General features: G+C 43.7%; 1 protein-coding gene across 7 annotated transcripts in view; it reads left to right on the top strand.

Moving 5' to 3' along the window:
• The window catches only part of FGFR1 (fibroblast growth factor receptor 1), a 71,514-nt gene that overhangs the window by 36,076 nt on the left and 14,450 nt on the right, over nucleotides 1-20,988 (top strand). For 2 of the 7 annotated variants that reach the window (XM_036750173.1, XM_036750178.1), the window contains exons 3-6: nucleotides 15,648-15,914; nucleotides 17,295-17,384; nucleotides 17,784-17,956; nucleotides 20,276-20,399. In XM_036750173.1, coding sequence (XP_036606068.1) covers nucleotides 15,648-15,914; nucleotides 17,295-17,384; nucleotides 17,784-17,956; nucleotides 20,276-20,399 — 654 coding nt within the window. The remainder of the gene's footprint in view (nucleotides 1-15,647; nucleotides 15,915-17,294; nucleotides 17,385-17,783; nucleotides 17,957-20,275; nucleotides 20,400-20,988) is intronic. The other 5 variants (XM_036750179.1, XM_036750174.1, XM_036750176.1 and 2 more) reach the window with 3 other exon arrangements.

Genomic DNA, 20,988 nt, shown 5'->3' on the forward strand with positions numbered 1-20,988 from the left:
AAGTCAGGTTTGGGCTCTCACAATTCATTCGAGCGATCCCCAATAGAACGGGCTGCCTAGTGAGACTACCCCTCACTGGTGGGGGGGAGGGGCACGGTGTCTTAGAGCAAGAACTGGATGTCCACTTGCCAGGGACGCTGGGAAGGGTATGGCCAGTGAGCATCTTCCCAACTCCTGAGATATTGGGGTCCTATGTTTCCCCGCACCCCAGCAGCAGGAGTTCAGACTATTTCCTCTCTCACAGCCGGCTTTAAGGAACTCAGAGGAAGAAGAGAAGAAGAGGGAGGGCGGGCACCGGGGACCTTAAAGCCCCCAGACCATTTGCTGCCTGGGCCCAGGCCCTGTGCTAAATTACAGTGACGAGGTGAGACGCACAAAAGACAGAAATCTTTTTTTAATAAAAACAAAACAAAACCCCAGACCCCTGACCCCCCCCCACCCCCAAGCCCCTGGGCTGCTGAATGGTGAGGGCTTCCTGTCAGGATTAGCAGGGCTGCTGGGCATGTGTGTGCTGCTTTTTCTCTTCAGGAAATACCTTTAGTAAGCCCCGGTGGGGTCGCCATGGCAACGAGAGAGAGGACCTGCTGACAGAGGCCATTCAGCCGCCATTGTTCCCCCAGCCCCTTTGTTGGGAGCTTTATTGCTAGCCCTCTGGCAAACACAGCAGTTTGCACCGTTTTGTCGGGCTGAATGTGGAGTTTTTACATTTTAATGGGATCCTCTGGCAGCCGCCCATTTGCATGCAAAATGCTTCTTCCTCCTTTCCCTCCTTCCATTTAAAAAAAAAAAAGCCTATCTAACGCCAAATCCCCAAGGCCTAGAGAGGCTAATGAATGCTGCAGAGCTTAGGGGTATCGGCCCCCTTCCCCCAGATCCCCTCTTTCTACCCCTTTGCTCCCCATTTCCCCAGCATTCCTTCCATCTATGGAGAGGGAGAGAAAGTTATGAAATTATGGCTCTCTAGGACGGCCCACTCCCCCAGACCCTTCTACACGGGGCAGTTCTCGCTAGGGGCTTTGGTGATTTCACCCCATCTGGTTTGGCCTTTGCCAGACCAAAGTAAGTTTTCAGTTCCATTTCAAAGCCAAAATAAAGTAATAAAAAACCTCTACAGAGGGTTCCCGGAGCCCTGCTGCGCTGCTCTGTCTTCCTTTTGAGCTCCTTTCAAAGCCACCCTGAGTTCCTCCCCCACCCACAATTGCCCCCTCATTTAGCTGGAGAGTTTGTGCCAGGATTGTAAACACCCCTAGACCACCAGTCTCCACGCCCCCTCCCCACTTAGAAAGGCCTTTCCCCGTCAAGTTTCTTCTTATAACTAGAAATACTTAATCGAGAATAGTTATTAAGAGATGAATGACATCCCCAGTCCCACCCTCTTGGTACTGATTGAAGAAGTACGGATCTTTTCTGATCCTGTGGGCCTTTTACTAGCACTCAGCAGCATCCTGGTGCTCCCGGGAAGCCCAGTGACTAACGACAGAGTAGATCGTTACTGAGGCATGAGCCCACCAAATAGCAATCATAGCAGAAGCAGTGGCAGAAGTTCTTACAACTGTAGAGACGAGACAGAACACACAAATTCTTAAAGAACAAAGCTTTATGGGATTACCTCAGGGAACCCTGACTTCATGGGTGTAGATGCTCTCTGGGTGCCTTTGTAGATGGGCTTCCTGAGCTTTGTGGCAGAAAGAGTTAATCACCAAGTGACTAACCTCCCAGGGAATGACTTCTCTGAAGTCGTCTTGACTGGTCCTCCCTCGAACAGATACACATACAAGTCTTTTACTGGGCCCATCACTGGGCTTAGACTCAAAGCCTTTCCAGCTTGGAGGGGTGGTGGGGAACCTGCCTCAGTTTACATACACTATGCTGGAATAGTCTTGGAGGCTAGCCTCCTTATGGAAGAGTTCTTTAGTGAAGGGATATGTGAATAAGTGAATGGTTACAGTAAAAATTATGAGTTAATGCAGAAATGAAAAAGAATAAGAAAAAGGGGATGAGGAATGGAATTAAGTAAGGCTTTGAAAAGTCCTCAACTGAAATCCCCACCTTCTTAAGAAGCCTTTTCAATCCCCCTTAACTCTAATGACTTCCCTCAGTTGATTATCTCCTATTTATCCCCTGAATATCTTATTTGTACATAGTTGTTTGCACATTGTCTCTCTCACTGGAATGTAAGAACAAAGGAGAACAAAGACTGTCCTTTGTCCTTTTTCCTTCTTTGTATCTCCAGCACTTACCCCTGTGCCTGGAACATAGTAGGTGCTTAATAGACACTGACCAATTAAAAAGCTGTTTTTGTAGTAGTTTATGGATTTCATAAGCATGTAAGCACCCCGAGGGCAACAGAGGCTTTTCTGGTTTTCTTTGTCTCCCACCAATGACTCTCTACACACAGTAGCTACATAATTTGTTGAATGAATGGATTGTTATTAGAGAGAAGAGAGAAGGAAAAGATCAATTTTTTTTAAAAGAGGTATTGTGTGTGGGTAGATATAGAGGATTAGTAAATAGATTGACTTATCACTGTGGGTAGGGCTATGTTGGAGATTATAAATGGAGAAAGGAATTTGGAAAGGTATAAGGGAGAGATGTCCAGGGCAGCTAGTTGATTAGAAAAAAAATCCTCAAAGCCTAGGCTTGAATAATTTAGATTTTAGTTTATATTACATCTGATGTGAACCACACAACTCAGCATAGTTTAAAGTTTAGCCTGGTTTAATGGGAAGAACACTGGACTGGGGGTCAGAAGATCTGTGTTAGAGTCCTAGCTTAGCTACTTACTCGTTACAGTGATCTTGGCTGCGAAGAAGGGTACTAATATCAAGAGTACTGGACTTGGAGTCAGAAAGCTTGGGTTCAGAGGCTACCTACAACTGGCATCTATCCATAAGCAAGTCACATACCTTCTGTGGGCCTCAGTCTCATCTGAAAATGAGGGGATTGGATTAAATGAGCTCTTGGGGTCCCTCTTCCAGCTCTAAATCTGTGATTTTAGATACTCTTTAAGGCACCTTCCACTCCTGATATTATATATGATTCCATAATTTATTTAACTACTTTGTGCCTCAGTTTTCTCATTTGTTACATGGAAGTAATGCTCTCTATACTTGCCCCATAGGGCAGTTGTGGGGATCAAATGTGATAATATATATATAACACTTTGTAACTCTGTGTGTGTCTAAAATTTAGTTGAATGCATATTAGCTATATCTCCCCAAACTAGAGTATAAACTATTTGAGGAATGGAATCCTTATCTTCTTTTCCTTCCCTTCTATCTATCCCTGTACCTCAATATATCCTTATTCTTTGATGTGATAGGAGGTAGTTAAGGCATGATGAATTCTTTTGTCCCCAAAACTCTCAAAATCTACCCTTTAAATTATAGAGGGGTTGTGATCTGGTGTTGTTAGCCAGACAAAAATCAATCGTAGCTCCTTGAAATATCAAAGAGGAAACTTGAGCATTTTAATGATAGGAGGGAAGGAAGAGAGTAGAAGGTTAAAACACACCAGAGCCACAGAGCAGATTAGTGAAGATTCTTATGAAGTGAACAAGAGGTAGAAGGAAGGCAGAGGCCAGATGTAGCCCTCCACGTGAGTTAACTTTTGAGAGGAGGAAGGACATCTCTAAGTAGGAAGGGAAGACGGGTTCTGAGGAGAGGGGTGACTAGCTGCTTCTGCCAAATGTTCTTAACCTTCTCTGTGAAATAAAACAGATCATTAGAGGTCATCAGCTGTAAGCTGTAATCGAGGCTCAGAACTTGAGGAGAAAGAAGGTTTCAAATAGCTGATTTGGGGAGTGAGCCAAGGAGTCAATAAAAACAGAAGGAGCACTGTCAGTCTATGACTAAAACAGATTGTAATTAGAGTGGGGCAGGTCTGCCCTCTGCATTGTAGCCTTACCAGTGTTTTATGCTGCACAGGTACCTATCGCTAGAACCAGAACCTGGGGCTGATCTTTCAGCCCAGGACTGGGAGTTGGGTGATCTGGGTTCTAGTCCTACCCTTAGCTGCTCAGCCTATCAAGTCCAGCCTCATTGGACATTACATCCCTTCCCTTACTCTGCCATCCAGACAAACCGGCCTAATCTGTGTTCCTCACTCAAGATATGACTCTAGATCTTGAGTCTCCAGTCTGCATTCCTTTTTGATGGCCTTGCCACCTGGAATGCACTGCCTCCTTCCCATAATGTCCCTCTCTTTCTTTAAGATTCCCCTGATACTCTATCTTCTGCATGAAGGCTTTCTTGTTCTCCCAAGTGCCCCAGTCCCTCCTTCCCAAACTACCTAGTATTTAATTACTTTGTGCGTATATGTACTTATTAACTTTATATTTTTGCATGTAATTGTAGTCTCTCCACTAGAATGTAAGCTTCTTGTGAATAGAGGTTATTTCATTCTTTGTACTTGTTTCCCCAGGACCTAGAATAGTGCCTGTTAAATAGTAGGTGTTTGATAAATACTTAATAAATGACACCAAGCAAATCACTTAAATTCTCTGTCTCCCAATTATGCAAAAACTTCAGTGTAAGAAAATTTAGGACAACACCCGCTAAAGAGGAATATTTGTTCTACCTGGTGGGATTGTTGTGTGTACAAAAAGAATGTGAAAGTGCTTAGAAAATTTAAAGGACCCTAAGGCCCTAAAGAGAATAGTGCTCCCAAGAGTTTACCTTGGAATCTACAGCCAGCCAGAAGGCTGTATGTGTGTGTTAAGCAGAGGATCAATGGCCTCGTTTGTCTAAAGCTGGTGGGTGGGAATAAAGAAATGGAAAGTGTGTGGGCTGAGAGGAGGTTGTGGTCTCTCTCAGAAGAGGTAATACTTTTTAACATCCTTCCCCATCCTCAAAGTTGCCACCCCACCTTCTTTAAACCATGCCCTCCAGTCTCCCCCACCTTCCAAATTGTAAACAAACAAGGTGGGTTGTAGGATTTGAATTTAAACTGTTCTACTTCAGTCAATCAATTAACAAGCATTTATTAAGTATTTACTTAACTTGCGTCAGACATTGAGAAGTGGTAGGGACACAGAGAAACAAACAAACAAAAAACTTTGGCCCAGGTCCTTCAGAAACTTACATATTCTAGGGAGGATATAGTAGCATCGATATCAGTGAGTTGAATTGCATCTAGATTGGAACAGGAGAAAGAGAAGCAGCTATGTTATTTTCCCAGATGAACCTTTTATTAACTGATCATAATGTCTTTTACATCCTTTTTTAAAATTTTATTTATTTATTTTTGGTTTACAACATTCAGTTCCTCAAGTTTTTTGAGTTTCAAATTTTCTCCCCTTCCCTCTCCTCTCCCCTCCCCTCCCAAGATGGCATGCAATCCAATATAGGTTCTACATACACCTTCACACTAAACATATTTTCACAACAGTCAAGTTGTAAAGAAGAACTATAACCAATGGAATGTACCAGGAGAAAGAAGAAATAAAACAGAAACAAAAAAAAAAAGGAGAGAACAAATAGTTTGCTTCAATCTGCATTCCGACTCCATAATTCTTTCTCTGGATGTGAATTGCTTTTTCCATCACGAGTCCTTCAATCTTGCATTGCTGAAAAAAGCTAAGTCTATCGAAGTTAGTCGTCAGAGATACCGTGTGTCTGTAATCATTGTATAATGTTTTCCCGGTTCTGCACCCCTCACTCAGCATCAGATCATATAAGTCTTTCCAGGTGATTATGAAGTCCATCTGCTCCTCATTTCTTATAGCATGACAGCATTCTATTATATTTATATACCACAACTTGTTTAGCCATTCCCCAATTTTCATCCTTTCCTCAATCATGGGGCAGCTAGGTGGTGAAGTGGATAGAGTGCCAGGTCTGGAATCAGGAAGACTCATCTTCCTGAGTTCAAGTCTGGCCTCAGACACTATCTGTGTGACTCTGGGAAAGTCACTTAACCCGGTTTGCCTCGGTTTCATCATCTGTCAAATGAGCTGGAGAAGGAAATGGCAAACCACTCCAGTGTCTCTGCCAAGAAAACCCCAAATGGGGTCATGAAGAGTCAAATGTGACTCAACAAACCTATTTTTCCTTTTCAGGAATGGGAAAGTCTTTATTGGCTGTAATAGCCAAGGGGATGAAGAGGGCACTAGCACACAGATTAAGAAGACCAACATTCTAAACTCTTCAACTAACTTGTTCAATCATTTCAGTTGTGAGCCCATTTGAGGCTTTCTTGGCAGAAATCCTGGAGTGGTTTGCAACTTTCTTCTCATTTTACAGATAAGGAAACTGAGGCAAACAGAGTGAAGTGACTTGCCCAGGGTCACACAGCTGGTAAGTGTCTGAGGCCAGGTTCGAACTCAGGAACATGAGTCTTCCTGACTCTGGGCCTGGCACTCTATCTACTTCACCACCTAGCTGCCCCATCTACTAACTACCTGCCTAATAATGAACAAGGCACTTTACCTACCCTCTGAGGCTCGGCTGAAGGGATTAGACTAGATAATTAAGGCTATTTCCAGCTCTAAAATCATTTTGGGCTACAACAACTCATGAGGACCAGTTATTAAGGCAAGGAGGGGTTGCAGTTGGGATTGTTAGAAGAAGCACTCTCACTGATGAAATCACAGCTTTGAAGGAATTAGGAGGGAGTGGTGTTCTGGAATATTTCCTAAATATGTGAAAGCTCTGTGGTTTTATCAGAATGGGGAACCACAACCTATTTATGATTTAATACAGTTCTTTTGGCAATTGGATGATGCCCATGTGATTCCCTTCTCAGAAAGATGTTTTTAAATAATTGAAGGAAAAGTGAAATTTCAGTTAAAGGTTACTGAAAATAACAATGTATTTTTTTCTCCATTCAAGTTCACAGACTCCTGAAAATCTAGGGTTCTTTAGGCCCCAGGTTAAGAATTCCTTGGTTTAGTAGATAAATCAGTCCTAAGTTGCCTGAGGCACATAAAGGAACTTTTCCCTCAATCCCAAAGCCAGTACAAGGGATTTGAACTAAGGTCCCTCTCCAAACCAGCAGTCTTCGAAATACTGTAGTCTGCCCCGTACCCTCCAGAATATCATATGCTGATATTTATGTAAAAACATGGAGTTTATGTTAATTAGTGAAATTCTATCTCAAGCATTCCATCAAATTGGCTCTATTAGGAACAGGGCTAGTGTGTTAATTTTTCAGAGTTTGTGTAGCTAACATTTACACAGCACATAAAGATTTGCAAAGCAATTTACCACTATTGTCTCATTTGTCCCTCAAAACACCCCTGAGAGATCATTTTTACAGATTAGTTAACTGAGGCAAGCAGATGCTAAGCCACTTACTCAGGATAATAACAATAGCTAGTAAGACTCTCAGGCTGGATTTGAATTTGGACTCCATCCACTGTGCCACCTAGCTACTTCCAGCTTTGTTCATCATTCCTTGTTGACATTTTACATGGGAGGAAGAGTGTTTTAATGGGAAGTGACTTGGGTTCAAGTTCTCCCATTGCCACCATTACCTGTGTGACTGAGTGCAGCTGAAAAAGGAAGGTGTTGAGCTAAGTCTGAGGTGCTTTCCATCCCTAGGTCTTTGATCCTATGAATATACCATGGTCATACTCTTTACCCTTCAGCTCAGGTCTTTATATAAAGGTCTTGCCCTTTTCCCCATAGCACTTGTGGAGGACAGTCTGATTCCTTACTGCTTCCAACATGAGCTCTATTTCAGTCAGTCATGTTTTTCTTGTGTCCCTGTGGCTATACCATCCTATAAGGACCTGTGTGGATCTGCTGAGACAATTCCTTCTAGCTAGAGAGCCTTTCTCTCTACCATTCAAAGTGCCACATCCTCTTTTCAAGACACCTCTTGAATTCTACCTCCTCCATTAAAAATTCTTGTATTATTTTCCATTTGTTCCTTATTCAAGTATTTTTTTCCTTTGTTTCATGAGCAATGAAGAGATACGTGGTGGGTATGAGCATTCTGTAATATAAAACTAAATGAAAGATTTCCAAGAACACATGAAAAACATGTCATGAGGGAGATGTATGATAAGAAGAAAAGACGGGCTGGCCTTGTGAGGGTGAAGGATAACAGAAAGCAAGAGCCCTCCACTGATATCCTCAAGATATCAGGAGAAAGTAAGAAAGACTCCCCACCCCCATCCTTACCCCCTGGTAAACTTATGGGAAGATGTGGACAGGATGGACAGACATGGATGAGTTTTGATTTCTCTCATTAGAGGGAGCATCTGGATCAGTGGATGGAAAGAAAACTGACTCTAGACCTGGAATTCTTAACTTTTTTTGTGGTATTGGACCCTTTTAGTAGTCTGTTGAAACCTAAGGACCCCTTCTCAGAATAGTATCTCTAAATACAGGAAATAAAATATATAGGGAATGAATTATGAAATATAGTTATCAAAATAATTTTTAAAAAAAAAACCATGGACCCTAGGTTAAGAACCCTTGATTCAGAGAATCTGGGTTCAAATCTCACCTTTGACACCTGCTATCCCTGGGACTAAGGTTCTTTGTCTTTACAGTTTGACTATATAACCTGTGATATCCCTTGAAACTCTAAATCTATAATCTTTTGAGCTCTCAAATCTGTTTGAGTATATTTCAGGTGGTTTTTAAGTCATGTTTCTTTGAAATCCAGGAGATCATGTCCTTTCATATGACCTTTTTACAATGCTTAGCACATAGGTTCTAGTCTCTTCTTTTGCCACTAGAATAGTAAGGTCTAGATGAGTCTAAACCTCTCTCTGCCTCTGTCTGTCTGGCTGCCTCTGTCTCCCTCATTTGAGAGGAGTCGCCCCCAAGACACCCCAACCAGGCACACACTGCCTGCCCCACCTCACAACATACAATACATTTGGATGGTAAAAGAGACAAAAGTTTGTGAAGAATAGCTTGAACCAGAGTACTATATGGCATGGGAAGCCAGTCCTGCCACCAGCAAAGTGCCACACCTGTTGGCTTGTCTTAGGTTACAAAGCAATAGTGTTTGGGGCAAATGGGAAAGAGATGGGATTAAAAGTAGCTTAATTTTCATAGACCCAAAAACTGCAACAAATCTTTTCCCTGATTTAGGGCAAACTGGAAAAGGAGTCCACCCAGGAAATTTACTATCTTCATCAGCTATTGAGAATCACTGAGAAGTGGGTTCATTTGTTAGTCTTCCGCCCACTTAAAATATGGCATTTTACCAAATCTTTTACAAAAATAAAAGAGCAGGGAAATGGGTGGAGGTAAATGTGAGAAGGAACTGAAGAAGGTATCTGGTAGAAAAGATATTGACCATATAGGTATTTATCTTGGTTGTCCCAGGACCTGCTCCTGTACTTTAGTTACTTTAAGGATTTAGGCTGGTCCCAACTCCTTAGCAGGGTCCTGTGTTCTCTTGCCATGGTGTTTTTTCCCAGTCCTTGAGGAATAAGGAAGCATTGACTTGAGTAGGTGAACGGGAGAGCAATCCAGACTCTTAACTAAGTCCTTAACTAAGTATGGTCAGCCATTTCAGTAAAGCAGATTTTTGAATCCTTCCTCCTTTCCTTTCTTCTATTCTTACCCTACTATCCCTACCCCAACCCATGATTACTTTCCATTCCAGCCAAACCAGGCTATACATTATTCTTTGTTCTGATCCTGCCCTAATCTATCTTTGCCTATAATGTCCCCCTTATGTGTGGAATGGACTTCTTCCCGCCACCGTCGCCACTTTTTAAAATCCCTCCTTTCAGGACCCAAATCAAGTAGCCTCACCATGAAGACTTCCTTGATTTTTCCCCTCCCCCGACTAAAAATGATGGGTTTCTCTTTACATTTATCATAAGACTTTGTACAGACCTACTCCTTTCATTTATTACATTCCTTTTTGTAGCAGTTCCATGTGTATATCCTGACTCTTCCCACCTCTTATTAGGTTATACGCTCCTTAAGGTCCTTGAAATGAAGGGGACCTTTCAAATCCTGCCTCAGATATTTACTAGCTGTGTGATCCTGGGAGAATCAACCCAACTCTCTGCCTCAGTTTCCTTATTTGTAAAATTGGGATAATAATAGCACCTACCTCACATAGGGCTGATGTGCAGATCAAATGAGATAATAGATGTAAAATGCTTTGTAAACCTTAGAGTGTTATATTTGTTAGCTATTACTTCATCTTTATACCCCAAATACAGTTCCTTGTAATAATAAAGACTTGAATTGACCTTGTGTCCTGAAGTCTACAACTCAAGCGTCTTCTCCTTTTCCTTACAGTAATAATAATGATAGTACTAGAACAGCAGCGTCCAACTCAGATAGAAACGGACCACTAAGCTGTATGTAAGGAGCTGCGTATTGATGTAGAAAACCACACGTTAACATTATTTTTGTTCTATTGCATTTTTATTAATTTTGTTCAGTATCTCCCATTTGCATTTTTGCATTGCAGCATGTTCGACTCCTCTGTGCTAGAAAATCATGGAAGCTTAGAGGTCATTTGTTCCTAACCCATCCCTGCACAGGGATCTCCTTTACAATGTCCTCAATACCTAGAGCTCCCCAGAAGATCCCCTGTGATGTCTGTCTGCCACAGCAGCTCATTTTACTTTCAAGTAGTGCTGATCATAAGGATGCTTTTCTTTTGTTCTTAGCATATAGGTCCAAAATTTCGCTTCTTATAACTTCCACACATTGCTCCTAGCTCTGCTCTCTGCTCAGTCTTATGACAGCCCTTCAAATATCTGAAGGCAGTTTATGATGTCCCCTCTCATCTTTTCCAGGCTAGGCTTCACCAGTTCTTTCAATAAATCCTCATATGGTCTTATTTCAAGTACTCTCACTATCCTGGTTGCCTCCTTTTGATATACTCTAGCTTTTCAATACTTCTCACCTGGTTTTCCTAACATAAATCACTTCCCAATTCATTAGGCTCTCCCCTCAAAATGGGGCTGGGATTTTGGTTTCAGCTGAGGCTGACCTCCAACCTGTCTCTCTTTCACTCCTGTTTTCTTAGCTATAGTAAGCTCAGTTCCACACTGCACCTCATCTCATGCTAACACCTGGTTGCTGACAGAGAAGAGCAGTCAGGTGCCTTGAAGGCTATGATTGGTCATGGTTGGTGTCGGGGGCAGATGAAAATAAGCTAAGCATCCTTGACTTAACTCCTAGTAGTGCACACTGAGACAAAAAGAGAGCTGGGCAGTGAAGACTACCGGTTGGTTTGGGGCCAATGAATCAATAAGTTTGAGATAATATGTAGTCTCCAAATCAGTCCTCCTTAGGCGAATAGAAAGGTAGACATGCAGTTGAACAAATGGAGCCATTAGCTTTGCAACATTTCTGTGATGCATCTTTATTTCTATCTTACAAACTGAGAAACCAAGGCACAGAAAGATCACAGTGAACAATGATAAAAAGCACTAACCCTAGGTTGTCATTAATACACCTAAGTTATGTTGTTGTCAGATGTGAAATTCAGTTCAAAAAAGCATTTATTGGGAAAATTTTTGACCATCTACTATATATCTAGCACTAGCGAGGGTATGAGGAGGGATAAAGAGGAGATATAAAAGAAATAATATGCCCCAATTAACATTCTCTCTTTTTGGAAACAATACAAGTACATTTGATAATTAAGTAACAGAGTAGTCAGTCACAATAAACATTTATTAAGGACTTACTATCTGCCACATGCTGTGCTAAGCTCTGGGAATACAAATACAAACAGAAAGAAAGACAGTTCTTCCACTCAGGAAGCTTACACTCTAATGGGAGGTCACTACTGGAGATCCACAAGGGCTCACGATAGAGAAGTTTCAGAGTCAAGATTGAAGATGAGAGGAATAAAGACATGGCTTGTCTGTCTATTCTCCTTAAAATGGAGGTTCTGGGAGGAACCAGCCGATCAGAGGAAGAGGCCACAGGTGCAGACAGTACTTCCAGTGTGAGAAGTCCAGGGGTAGAGTGAACTTCCAAAGTAGAGAAAGTCCAGAGTCAGAATTCAGGCACTGGATAGGTACAGAAAAAGCAAAAACAATTCCTGCCCTCAAGAAGTTTGTACTTTAGTGGGGGAAGGGGAAGAGAGAAGACAACACATATATATGAATCAGAACATACAATATAAATACAGAGTAGGGGTTGGGAAGTGGAAACCAGGAAAGGCCTCCAGAAGGAGGCAGTACTTGAGTTGAATCTTCAAGAAAGCTAGAGGAAGCAGCTAGATGGCTCAATGGATAGAGCACAGGGCCCTGGAGTCAGGAGGACCTGAGTTCAAATGTGTCCTCAGGCACTTACAAACTCTGTGACCCTGGGCAAGTCACTTACCCATGATTACCTCAAAAAAAAAAAAAAAGAAGGAAGCCAGAGCAGAAATTAGGAGGGAGAACATTCCAGTCATGGAATGGAGACGGTAGAATGAAAGAAAATTAGAAAGGGTCAGATTGGGAAGAACTTTAGATGCTAACCAAAGGACTTTATATCTGAACGTGAAGGAACCACTGGAGTTTCATCAAGAGGACACGATATAGCATATGATTAGGCTCCAAAATGTGTTAGACAGAGGTGGTACGGTATGGTGGAAAGAATCTTGAACTCCGAGTCAAGAGACCAGAGTTCTGGTCTTGACACTGCTGCTCAATATGTGTGTGACCTTGATCAAGCCATTTCCTTTTTTCTGAGTCCCCATTTCCTCATCTGTAAAATGAAAGAGATTGTTGGACCATGTGTCAACTTACAGCTCTTGGATCAGGCTTCATGGAGCTGGGACCTTAGCTGGGCTGTGCAGGATGGGTCAAACATCAGACAGGCAGAGAGGAGGGAAGAGACCAATAGACAACAATAATACAAGCATGAGTAATGTAATGGCTCAGTTACTGGACTGGGAATGTGGTGTGTTGTTGGGAAGGGTCAGTGAGAAGACATTTGGCTGGAACATAGCAAGAGACAGAAAGAATGCTGACTTGGTAAAGTAGATCCAGATTAGGGAGAGCCTTGAGTGCCAGACCAAGGAGTTTTCATTTTACCATAGTATAATCAATGTGTGTTCTTGAGCAGGACAGTAATAAGATAAAAGCACTTTAGGGAGATTAATCTGACTGCTGTAAGTGGGGCCGGTGGAAGCCGGTAAAACTGAAGTCTGGGAGGAATGAGATGGTGAGGGCCTATACTTGGGAAGAGACAGTGGGAACAGAGAAAAGGAGACAAATTCCAGAAACATTTGGAAGGAAACTTGGAGCAGCAAAAACAGCACAGAGGAAAGAAAAGCTGGGCCCGGAGGCCTGTGCATATCAGACAGAGGAGTTTTGTTTGCAGACTGCTCTGGGGACAGGTGGGAAGCATTTTGTCTTCAGTCCAAGTTGTAATGAGGCAAAGACTGTCTCAGCAGGGCTCTGTCTTCTTTCTTTCTTTCTTTCCTCCTGGGGAAAATGCCATTTGCTTTCCTTGGCACCTCTTGTCCTTGGGACCTGTTGAAGTCAAATATGTGATGCCAGAGGCTAAGAATTTGAGTTCGCTGTTTGTCCAAAGGCTGGTAACTTGGTACGAATCAAGAGAGGCAAAATATTTAATCAGTGAGGTCATGGGAGGGAAATGAGACTTGATCAATAAAAATGTTTGCTGTTTTCCATGAAGGGTAGCTGACCTCTCAATTGCTTCTTATTGCCCGAGGTGGACAATACTGCAAACTATTTAAAATATAAAGAATAGCATCTTTTTTAAAACCACAGAAACTTATTTTTAAATCGTTTATGTGGTCTATTTCACCTTGGTATTTTACTCACTAGGATTGGTGAAGGTTAGGGGTCATGCTGTCAGATCTGTAGGATAGCTGTCTTTGGGCCAGAGGTTTTCTAACAGATGTTTCTCTTGCCCCTCCCCCCTTCAGAAAGAGGTTTAAAATGCTTGGGGGTAGGGGAAGAAGGGGGTGAGACCATGATTATATAATTGTGATATATGTACGTATAACTTCTTATAAACTACTGCTCTTTACTAAGGGGAAGAGGGGGTCTATTTTAAATGAGCAATGCCAAATATGAACATTTCAGTTTTGCACAAAGTCTACCACAGTATGTGGTGGTGGAAAAAAACACTAGATTTGACAGGCTGAAAACTCAGTTTTTAATAATGGATCTGACACCATGTTTGACCTTGGACAAATCACTTGGTTTTCCTCCTCTGTAAAATGGGGGGGGGAGGCAGGAAGAGGTTAAGTAGTGGGCTTGATCCCTTAAGGCTCTTTTCAACCAATAACAATCTACAATCCTCTGCTTTTGTACCTTTGGAAGTGTTCCTTGACCCCTTGTCAAGGAGGAGGGTATTGGGTTCTCAGTGTTTAGTGGCTTATCGTGGACTCCTCAGAGCATGGTGTGACATGTTTTGGACCACTTGGATCTGTCCCTGAATCTGTCCACAACTTATGGGGAGAGTTGTGATACATGCTACAGTAGAAACACCCAGGAGGCAGGTTTCTTAGCTCCCACATGAATTAGGAGGAGTGAATAGTATACTGAGTTTAGAATGGGGTGGGGGGGGGTTGGATAGGAGGATGAGGGATCTGTGCTGATAGCATCAAATACAGTGGAAGGAAATCAACACTTCATTTTCACTTTGAAGAAAGTGGGTCAGGGGATATCAGAGTGATGTCAGAGTCACGTCCATTTCTTGGTATGTCTATACATCTGTATGTAGTGAAGGGCAGGAGTTGCTAGTGGCTAGAGGAAGGCCATAGGAACTTATGAGGGGGCCTTTTTGAACCTCGGCTGCCAGAACCAGCCCTTTGAGCAATCAGCTGCATTCTGTTGCCTGCAAGGAGAGGTGGGTGAGGAAAGTAAGTTCTGTGGGGTGTGTATGTGTATGTGGGGGTGGGCTGGTAGAGCTTGAGAGAGGAAGCCTGAATGATAGGATGAGGAGAAAGGACCTTTGTATACAACAGCCTCACGCTGCCAGGGCAAGTGTGGGGCTTTGTGGCAGCTGCTAGTCTCTGTTTCTAATATTGTAGAACGCTAGGAATCCTTGGGCCCCGACACCTGTTAACTGGAGGTTCTCCTAAGCTGACCTCTCCCTGGGCTGTCACTCTCACATAAGGGTATGCCTTCTTGTGCCAGACCCCGTACTCCATGAATTATTTAAGCATTCTCCTGCCCCCACCACCTCCCATGCTGCCTTCTTCAAATCTGGGGGGGAAGGAAGATGGGCAGTGCTTTTCTTTGGAACAGGGTGTGTTCAGCTGCCATTAGGGAATGGGACAAGAACAAGGTAGTGCTGGAAATGGTAATTGGGGCTTGCCTCCAGGAAGTGACGGCTCTTGGCAGCCAGCCAGTAAGTGTGGGCAGACAAGATACCCTGACTGCAGAGGGATGTTGGGCGGGAGCAAGGGCCTGGAATAGCTGGCTTTTTCCCTTAGGATTGAGGGAAATGAAACGTGAAATGAAATGCTTAATGCTGCTGCAGCTGCTTTCTAACTTTTGCTTTTTTCTTCCTATATTCTATGAGAGAGTCGGTTGGGAAAGAGGTGGAAAAGAGGATTCTGGGCCAGTCCCCACTTTGAGCAGCCACCCTTTTGATATTATGATCCCCAAGCTAATGGTACTTTGGATGCCGTGGCTCATACTCAGCTAGTGTAATGCCCTTTGTCTCTTCCCCCTCTTCCCCCTCTCCCTCCTCTTCTCTATCCCTCCTGCCTCTGCGGGTGGCATGTGGCCCCAGCCCTGCCCTGGGGAGCCCCCGTGGAAGTAGAGTCCTCTCTGGCGCACCCTGGTGACCTGTTGCAGCTTCGCTGTCGCCTAAGGGAGGATGTCCAAAGCATCAACTGGCTGCGGGACGGGGTGCAGCTGGTGGAGAGCAACCGCACCCGCATCACAGGGGAGGAGGTAGAGGTGCGGGATGCCGTCCCCTCGGATTCCGGGCTCTACGCCTGTGTGACCAACAGCCCCTCAGGCAGCGACATCACCTACTTCTCCGTCAATGTCTCAGGTTGGTAGCATCACACCTCCCCACCTCTCTGGTAGTTTCATGGGGAGGTGATGCTCCCCTACTCTTTACTGGTTTCCCGCACCCCTCCCCACTCTGCTTCAGAGCCGCTGCCCACTAACCTCTGCTGCCCGCCTGCCCACCGCCTGGCTTAGCTCTCAGGTGATGAGAGCCCTATGGAGAAGATCTAGGGGCCTCAAGATCTTTCTTCTCCTCCCTAGAGCATTAGCTGACCACTCCTAAATGGTGAGCGTCTCACTGAATCCTCACTGTCATGGCATGCCCAGATCTCCAGGGAGCCAGTTGGTACTCAGCTGCTCATTTGGACAGCTGATGTCCTTCAGCCTTGGTACACATAGTACAATGACCCCATCTCAGGGGAGCTGTATGAGTGACAGCACAGAGGAACCTGGTCACATGCACAGAGAATACCTGTGGCCATTTTCCTCCCTCTAGGGCTCTGTGGCATTGGCCTCTTTAAAGACCCCAGTTGTGCCATTGTTAAGGTGCAAGAGTGGGATTTTCACCAAAGCAGGGCTCGAGGGGGCATGACAAGGACTTCTGTGAACTATTCATGAATCTCAGGAATATAGGCTTGTACCTCCTGGCCTGTAGCAGGCATCATCGCAAATATGCTCCTACCTAGGGATACATGTGTCCTAACATCATCAACTCCTCTTAGAAGCACTAGGAGGGGTTGGGAAAGTATCTGACATAAGCTTGGATGGTTATTGACAAATGAAACTGACCACCTGGGTGGGGCTGGAGGGCCTGTGCCGAGGACTGTTCTTGTTCCTGCTCAGGATGTACTCATTGGAAAGTGGTACTGGCAAAGGCACTGGTATGAAGTATGCTTTTTGTGTTAAAGAAAGACAGGTCAGACAGCCCTAAATGTGTTTCTAGGGAAGGGTACTACTTCCTAACTGTGCTGTCACAGTGGTCTTAGGTGTAAGCTATCCCAACAGGGATGCAGGCTCCCTGGCAGCCACTGCTATGTTCCAAATCATCAGGGATACCTGTGGTCCCTGGAGCTAAGAATGGGGAGGAGGAGAGATGGTTGACATACATCACCATGTTCATTAAAGGATGGTGAGATTTTCCGGACAGCTTTAGGGACGGAGGCAGGGATGAATTTGAGTGAGAGGGTGGGAGTGGGCATATGAACTTCTGGTAACTATTAAACAGGAGCTGTTATATTATATTGGAAGTTAGTCCTTGAGGGTAAATGGCTTTTGGGGGTCATCTGTGTTTATATCAGACAGGGAGATTGCTCCCTGGGCAGTTGTGAAGTCTCGTTATTAGTGCTGGTACGGTTCAGAGAGCCTGGGATACACCCTTCTTCCTTGGAAATAACCCCAAATGCTTCTTCCTCTTCCTTCACAGATGCTCTCCCTTCTTCAGAAGATGATGATGACGATGATGACTCCTCATCAGAGGAGAAAGAGTCAGATAACACTAAGCCAAACCGTACGCGTGAGACACTGTTTCCTACCTTATTACCTGTGGAAATTGGGGGCTTGGGGCAGGTCAGGGTGGACATGGGGAGGGTTAGAGAGTTGTACCTGCAGATTGGAGTCTGCAGAAAGACTGGAGGGTACTAGGTGCCCCAAAATGCACAGTTACCTAGACACATGGCAGAGAAGAGTGGTAGGCTTTGATGGTACACAGCTGTAAAATAATTACATAAATAATCCAGCTGGGATTAGTTTACTCGGGGCTAAGTGGGCAGTGCCAGTCACTTTTCCCAGATAGTATGCCTGTCATCAGGGTCATTCCTGGGAGATGTGTCACACAACACTGACCCAATATTCTTGCTTTCTGGTCTGGCTGATTTTCCCTCTACTTCTCTTGGTTCACCCTTGGCCTTGGCAGCCGTGGCTCCATACTGGACATCACCAGAAAAGATGGAAAAGAAATTGCACGCAGTACCAGCAGCTAAAACAGTGAAGTTCAAATGCCCTTCAAATGGCACGCCTAACCCCACTCTGCGTTGGCTGAAGAATGGCAAAGAATTCAAACCCGACCACCGGATTGGGGGCTACAAGGTGTGGCTATGTGGGGGGTTGTTGGGAAGATGAATAGGGGACATGGGGACAGGAGCTGAAAGGGGGGCTGCTGAAAGCAGGCAACAAGCAGGTAGTGTGCTAAGTGCTGGGGATACAAAGAAAGGCAAAAGACAAGCCTTGCTCTCCAAGAGTTCGGTAATTAATAGGGGAGACAACATGGAAACAACTCCGTACAGACAAGATAGATGCAGGATAAATTGGAGATAATCACAAAAGGAAGGCATTAACATTAAGGGAGGTCAGAGGAGAAAGGCTTCTTGTAAAAGGTGAGGTTTTAGCTGAGACTCGAAGGAAGCCAGGAAAGCTGGGAAATGGAGATGAGGAAGGAGAGAATTTCAGATATGGGGTACTATCTTTTGCAAGGAATAGTAGGAGATCAGTGTCACTGGATCACAGAGTATATGGAAGGTAGTAAGATGTAAGACAATTGGAAAGATAGGAATGGACCAGGGGAGGAAGGGCTGTACAAGCCAAACAGAGAATTTCATATTTGATTCTGGAGGGGATTTATAGAATGGGCGGGGGAGGGGGCAGGGGAACATAGACATGCTCTTTCTAGGAAAATAGTTTTGACAGCTGAGTGGAAGATGAACTGGAGTTCTATTGCAATAACCTAGTCATGAGATGATGAGGACCGACACCTGGGGGTGACACTTTCAGAGGAGAGAAGGGATCCTGTAAGAGAGATGTAAAGATACAAAGAACAGGACTTGACAGTTGGGAGGTGAGAGAGTGAAGATTGAAGGCTGATACCTGGGTCTCAAGCCTGAGTGACCGGAGAATGGTGGTGCCCTCGAAGGAAGTGATGGCTTCTTTGTAGTTAATAAGTAAGAGGAAAGTTAGGAAGAGGGGAGGGCTTGGTGGGAAAGAGAATGAGTTTGTATCCCCACCAAATACAATACAGTACTAGGCACATAGTACTTGCTTAATAAATACTTGTTTGATTGATAGGAATAATAAATAAATAAATATGTGTGTGTATATCTATATATGTGCATATATATGTATATGTGTGTGTGCGTGTGTATGTATACACATATACATATATATATAGGAGAACCTACTTCAGGGTTAGAGTTAATAGTCGGGGCACAAGAAAGGAGGAGTTTTCTCTCCACCCTGTTCCTACCTGTCCTTTAAAAGTACATGAAGTAGCTGCTGCTGGGTTAAGAAGATACTTTTTGCTTGTTTTACCTTCCCTTTTCATCTCTTCATAATAATAATAAGAGAATGGATTCACATCTGGAAGGGGTTTCAGGGTTCATCTAGTCCAATGCTTTCATTTTACAAATCAGGAAACTAAGGCCCACAGAGATGAACTGATTTGTCTAGCTTTACCTAGGTAGTAAACAGCTGAGCTGGAATGCAAGCCCACATCCTTTGACTCTTAAGTCTTTCTTTCTTCCCATCATACCAGCCTCCTTCCCTAATCCTCAGTTACTAGCTCTCCTTATTTGTTGATTTTTCTTGTTGGCCCTTATTCTTCCCCTCACCCATTTTCTTTCCTGAAGAACTTAAACTAGGAAAACAAAGAGGAAAGATAAAAAGCATGGAAATGTTGAAACTTTTTTTTAAACCTCACTGGTACCTGTAAGTTGACTGGGTACATTTTTTTAAATTTAATGTTCATCATGCTGTGTTTGGATTTGAAAATATGAAGAACACATAGCTAGTGCTATGAATGCATTTATTTGAAAGGGTGCATTGGGGCTCTACCCTGGAGTCTGAGAGGTGCGATTGAGATGATTAAAAGTTGAGGCATTAGGTCTTTATATGCCCCAAGGAGAGCTGTAGCATAGGGTTCCTACCTGACTTCCAGTAAGGCTCTTTCTGAGGGTAGGGATCACTAAACTGGAGCATTTTATTCCTTGCACTGTTGCTTAGGGTGTATAAAACCCAGAAAAGAGCACCTCATTTCAACAAAAATCTTTGTGTCAGAAAACATTTGTGCCCCGTCACAAGAGTGATGTTTTTTTTTTTAAGAGTGATGTCTTTTTGTAGTGGACAGAGAACTGCGCCTGGAGTCAGGAAGACTAGCTGTGTGACCTTGGGCAAGCCACTGGAACTGTTTGCCTCAGTTTCCTCAACTGTAAAATAGGGATTATGATAGCATCTACTTCCTAGGGTTGTTGTGAGAGATCAAGTGGAATTACATGTAAATCAATTTGCAAACCTTGAAGACCTATATAAATTAGTTACTTTTTTCCTCTGGGTTAGAGGGATGGAGCTATTGAAGTACTGGGTTGGTTTCATGCTCCACATCCAGCCTCTCAGTGGTTCACTCTTACTTCCCTTCAGGTCCGCTATGCCACCTGGAGCATCATAATGGACTCAGTGGTGCCATCTGACAAAGGCAACTACACTTGCATCGTAGAGAATGAATATGGCAGCATTAACCACACCTATCAGCTGGATGTTGTGGGTAAGGCGAATAACAAGAATAAGGTACAGGTTTGCCAACTAGACCCTTTGAAGAAAGGGCCAAGGAATCAGGAGCTTGGGGGAAAAGAAGGCTGGAGGTAGAAGAGGTGGCTTCCATGTTTACTAAGGGTTCTTGTGAGCTCCTTGGGGGCAGAGACTGTATCTTATTCATCTTCCTGTCTCTCCCAATGTCTAGCAGTTTCCTACCCATAGCAGGTTCTCAATGACTATTTAGTGGTGGTAGTAAGCTCTCATTTCTCACTTCCACTGAAGATGGTAAAGGAAGTAAAAGGGACGTAGACATGGGAAGTAGATATGTACAGGAAACAATGTGGGCTTGGGGTGTGCGTCATGGTTGGGTTAAGATAGTCCTTCTGATAGTTTTTGTGATATGAAATTTCCAGAAATGAAACATCTAATAAGCAGGTATTTAAAAGTTTCAGAGTCCAACTGCCCTGCCAGAAAACCAAAAAAAAAAAAAGGTTCAGAGTCTTATAGACTGGTTATTCTGAATTAACTGAGTCTTTTTTCTAAGAGACCTTTTCTGACTCCCTGAATTGTTGAATGAGGATGCAGTGAAAAGGCCTTGT

This window comes from Trichosurus vulpecula, chromosome 3 (assembly GCF_011100635.1).
Source record: "Trichosurus vulpecula isolate mTriVul1 chromosome 3, mTriVul1.pri, whole genome shotgun sequence".
In the NCBI taxonomy this organism is placed as follows: domain Eukaryota; kingdom Metazoa; phylum Chordata; class Mammalia; order Diprotodontia; family Phalangeridae; genus Trichosurus; species Trichosurus vulpecula.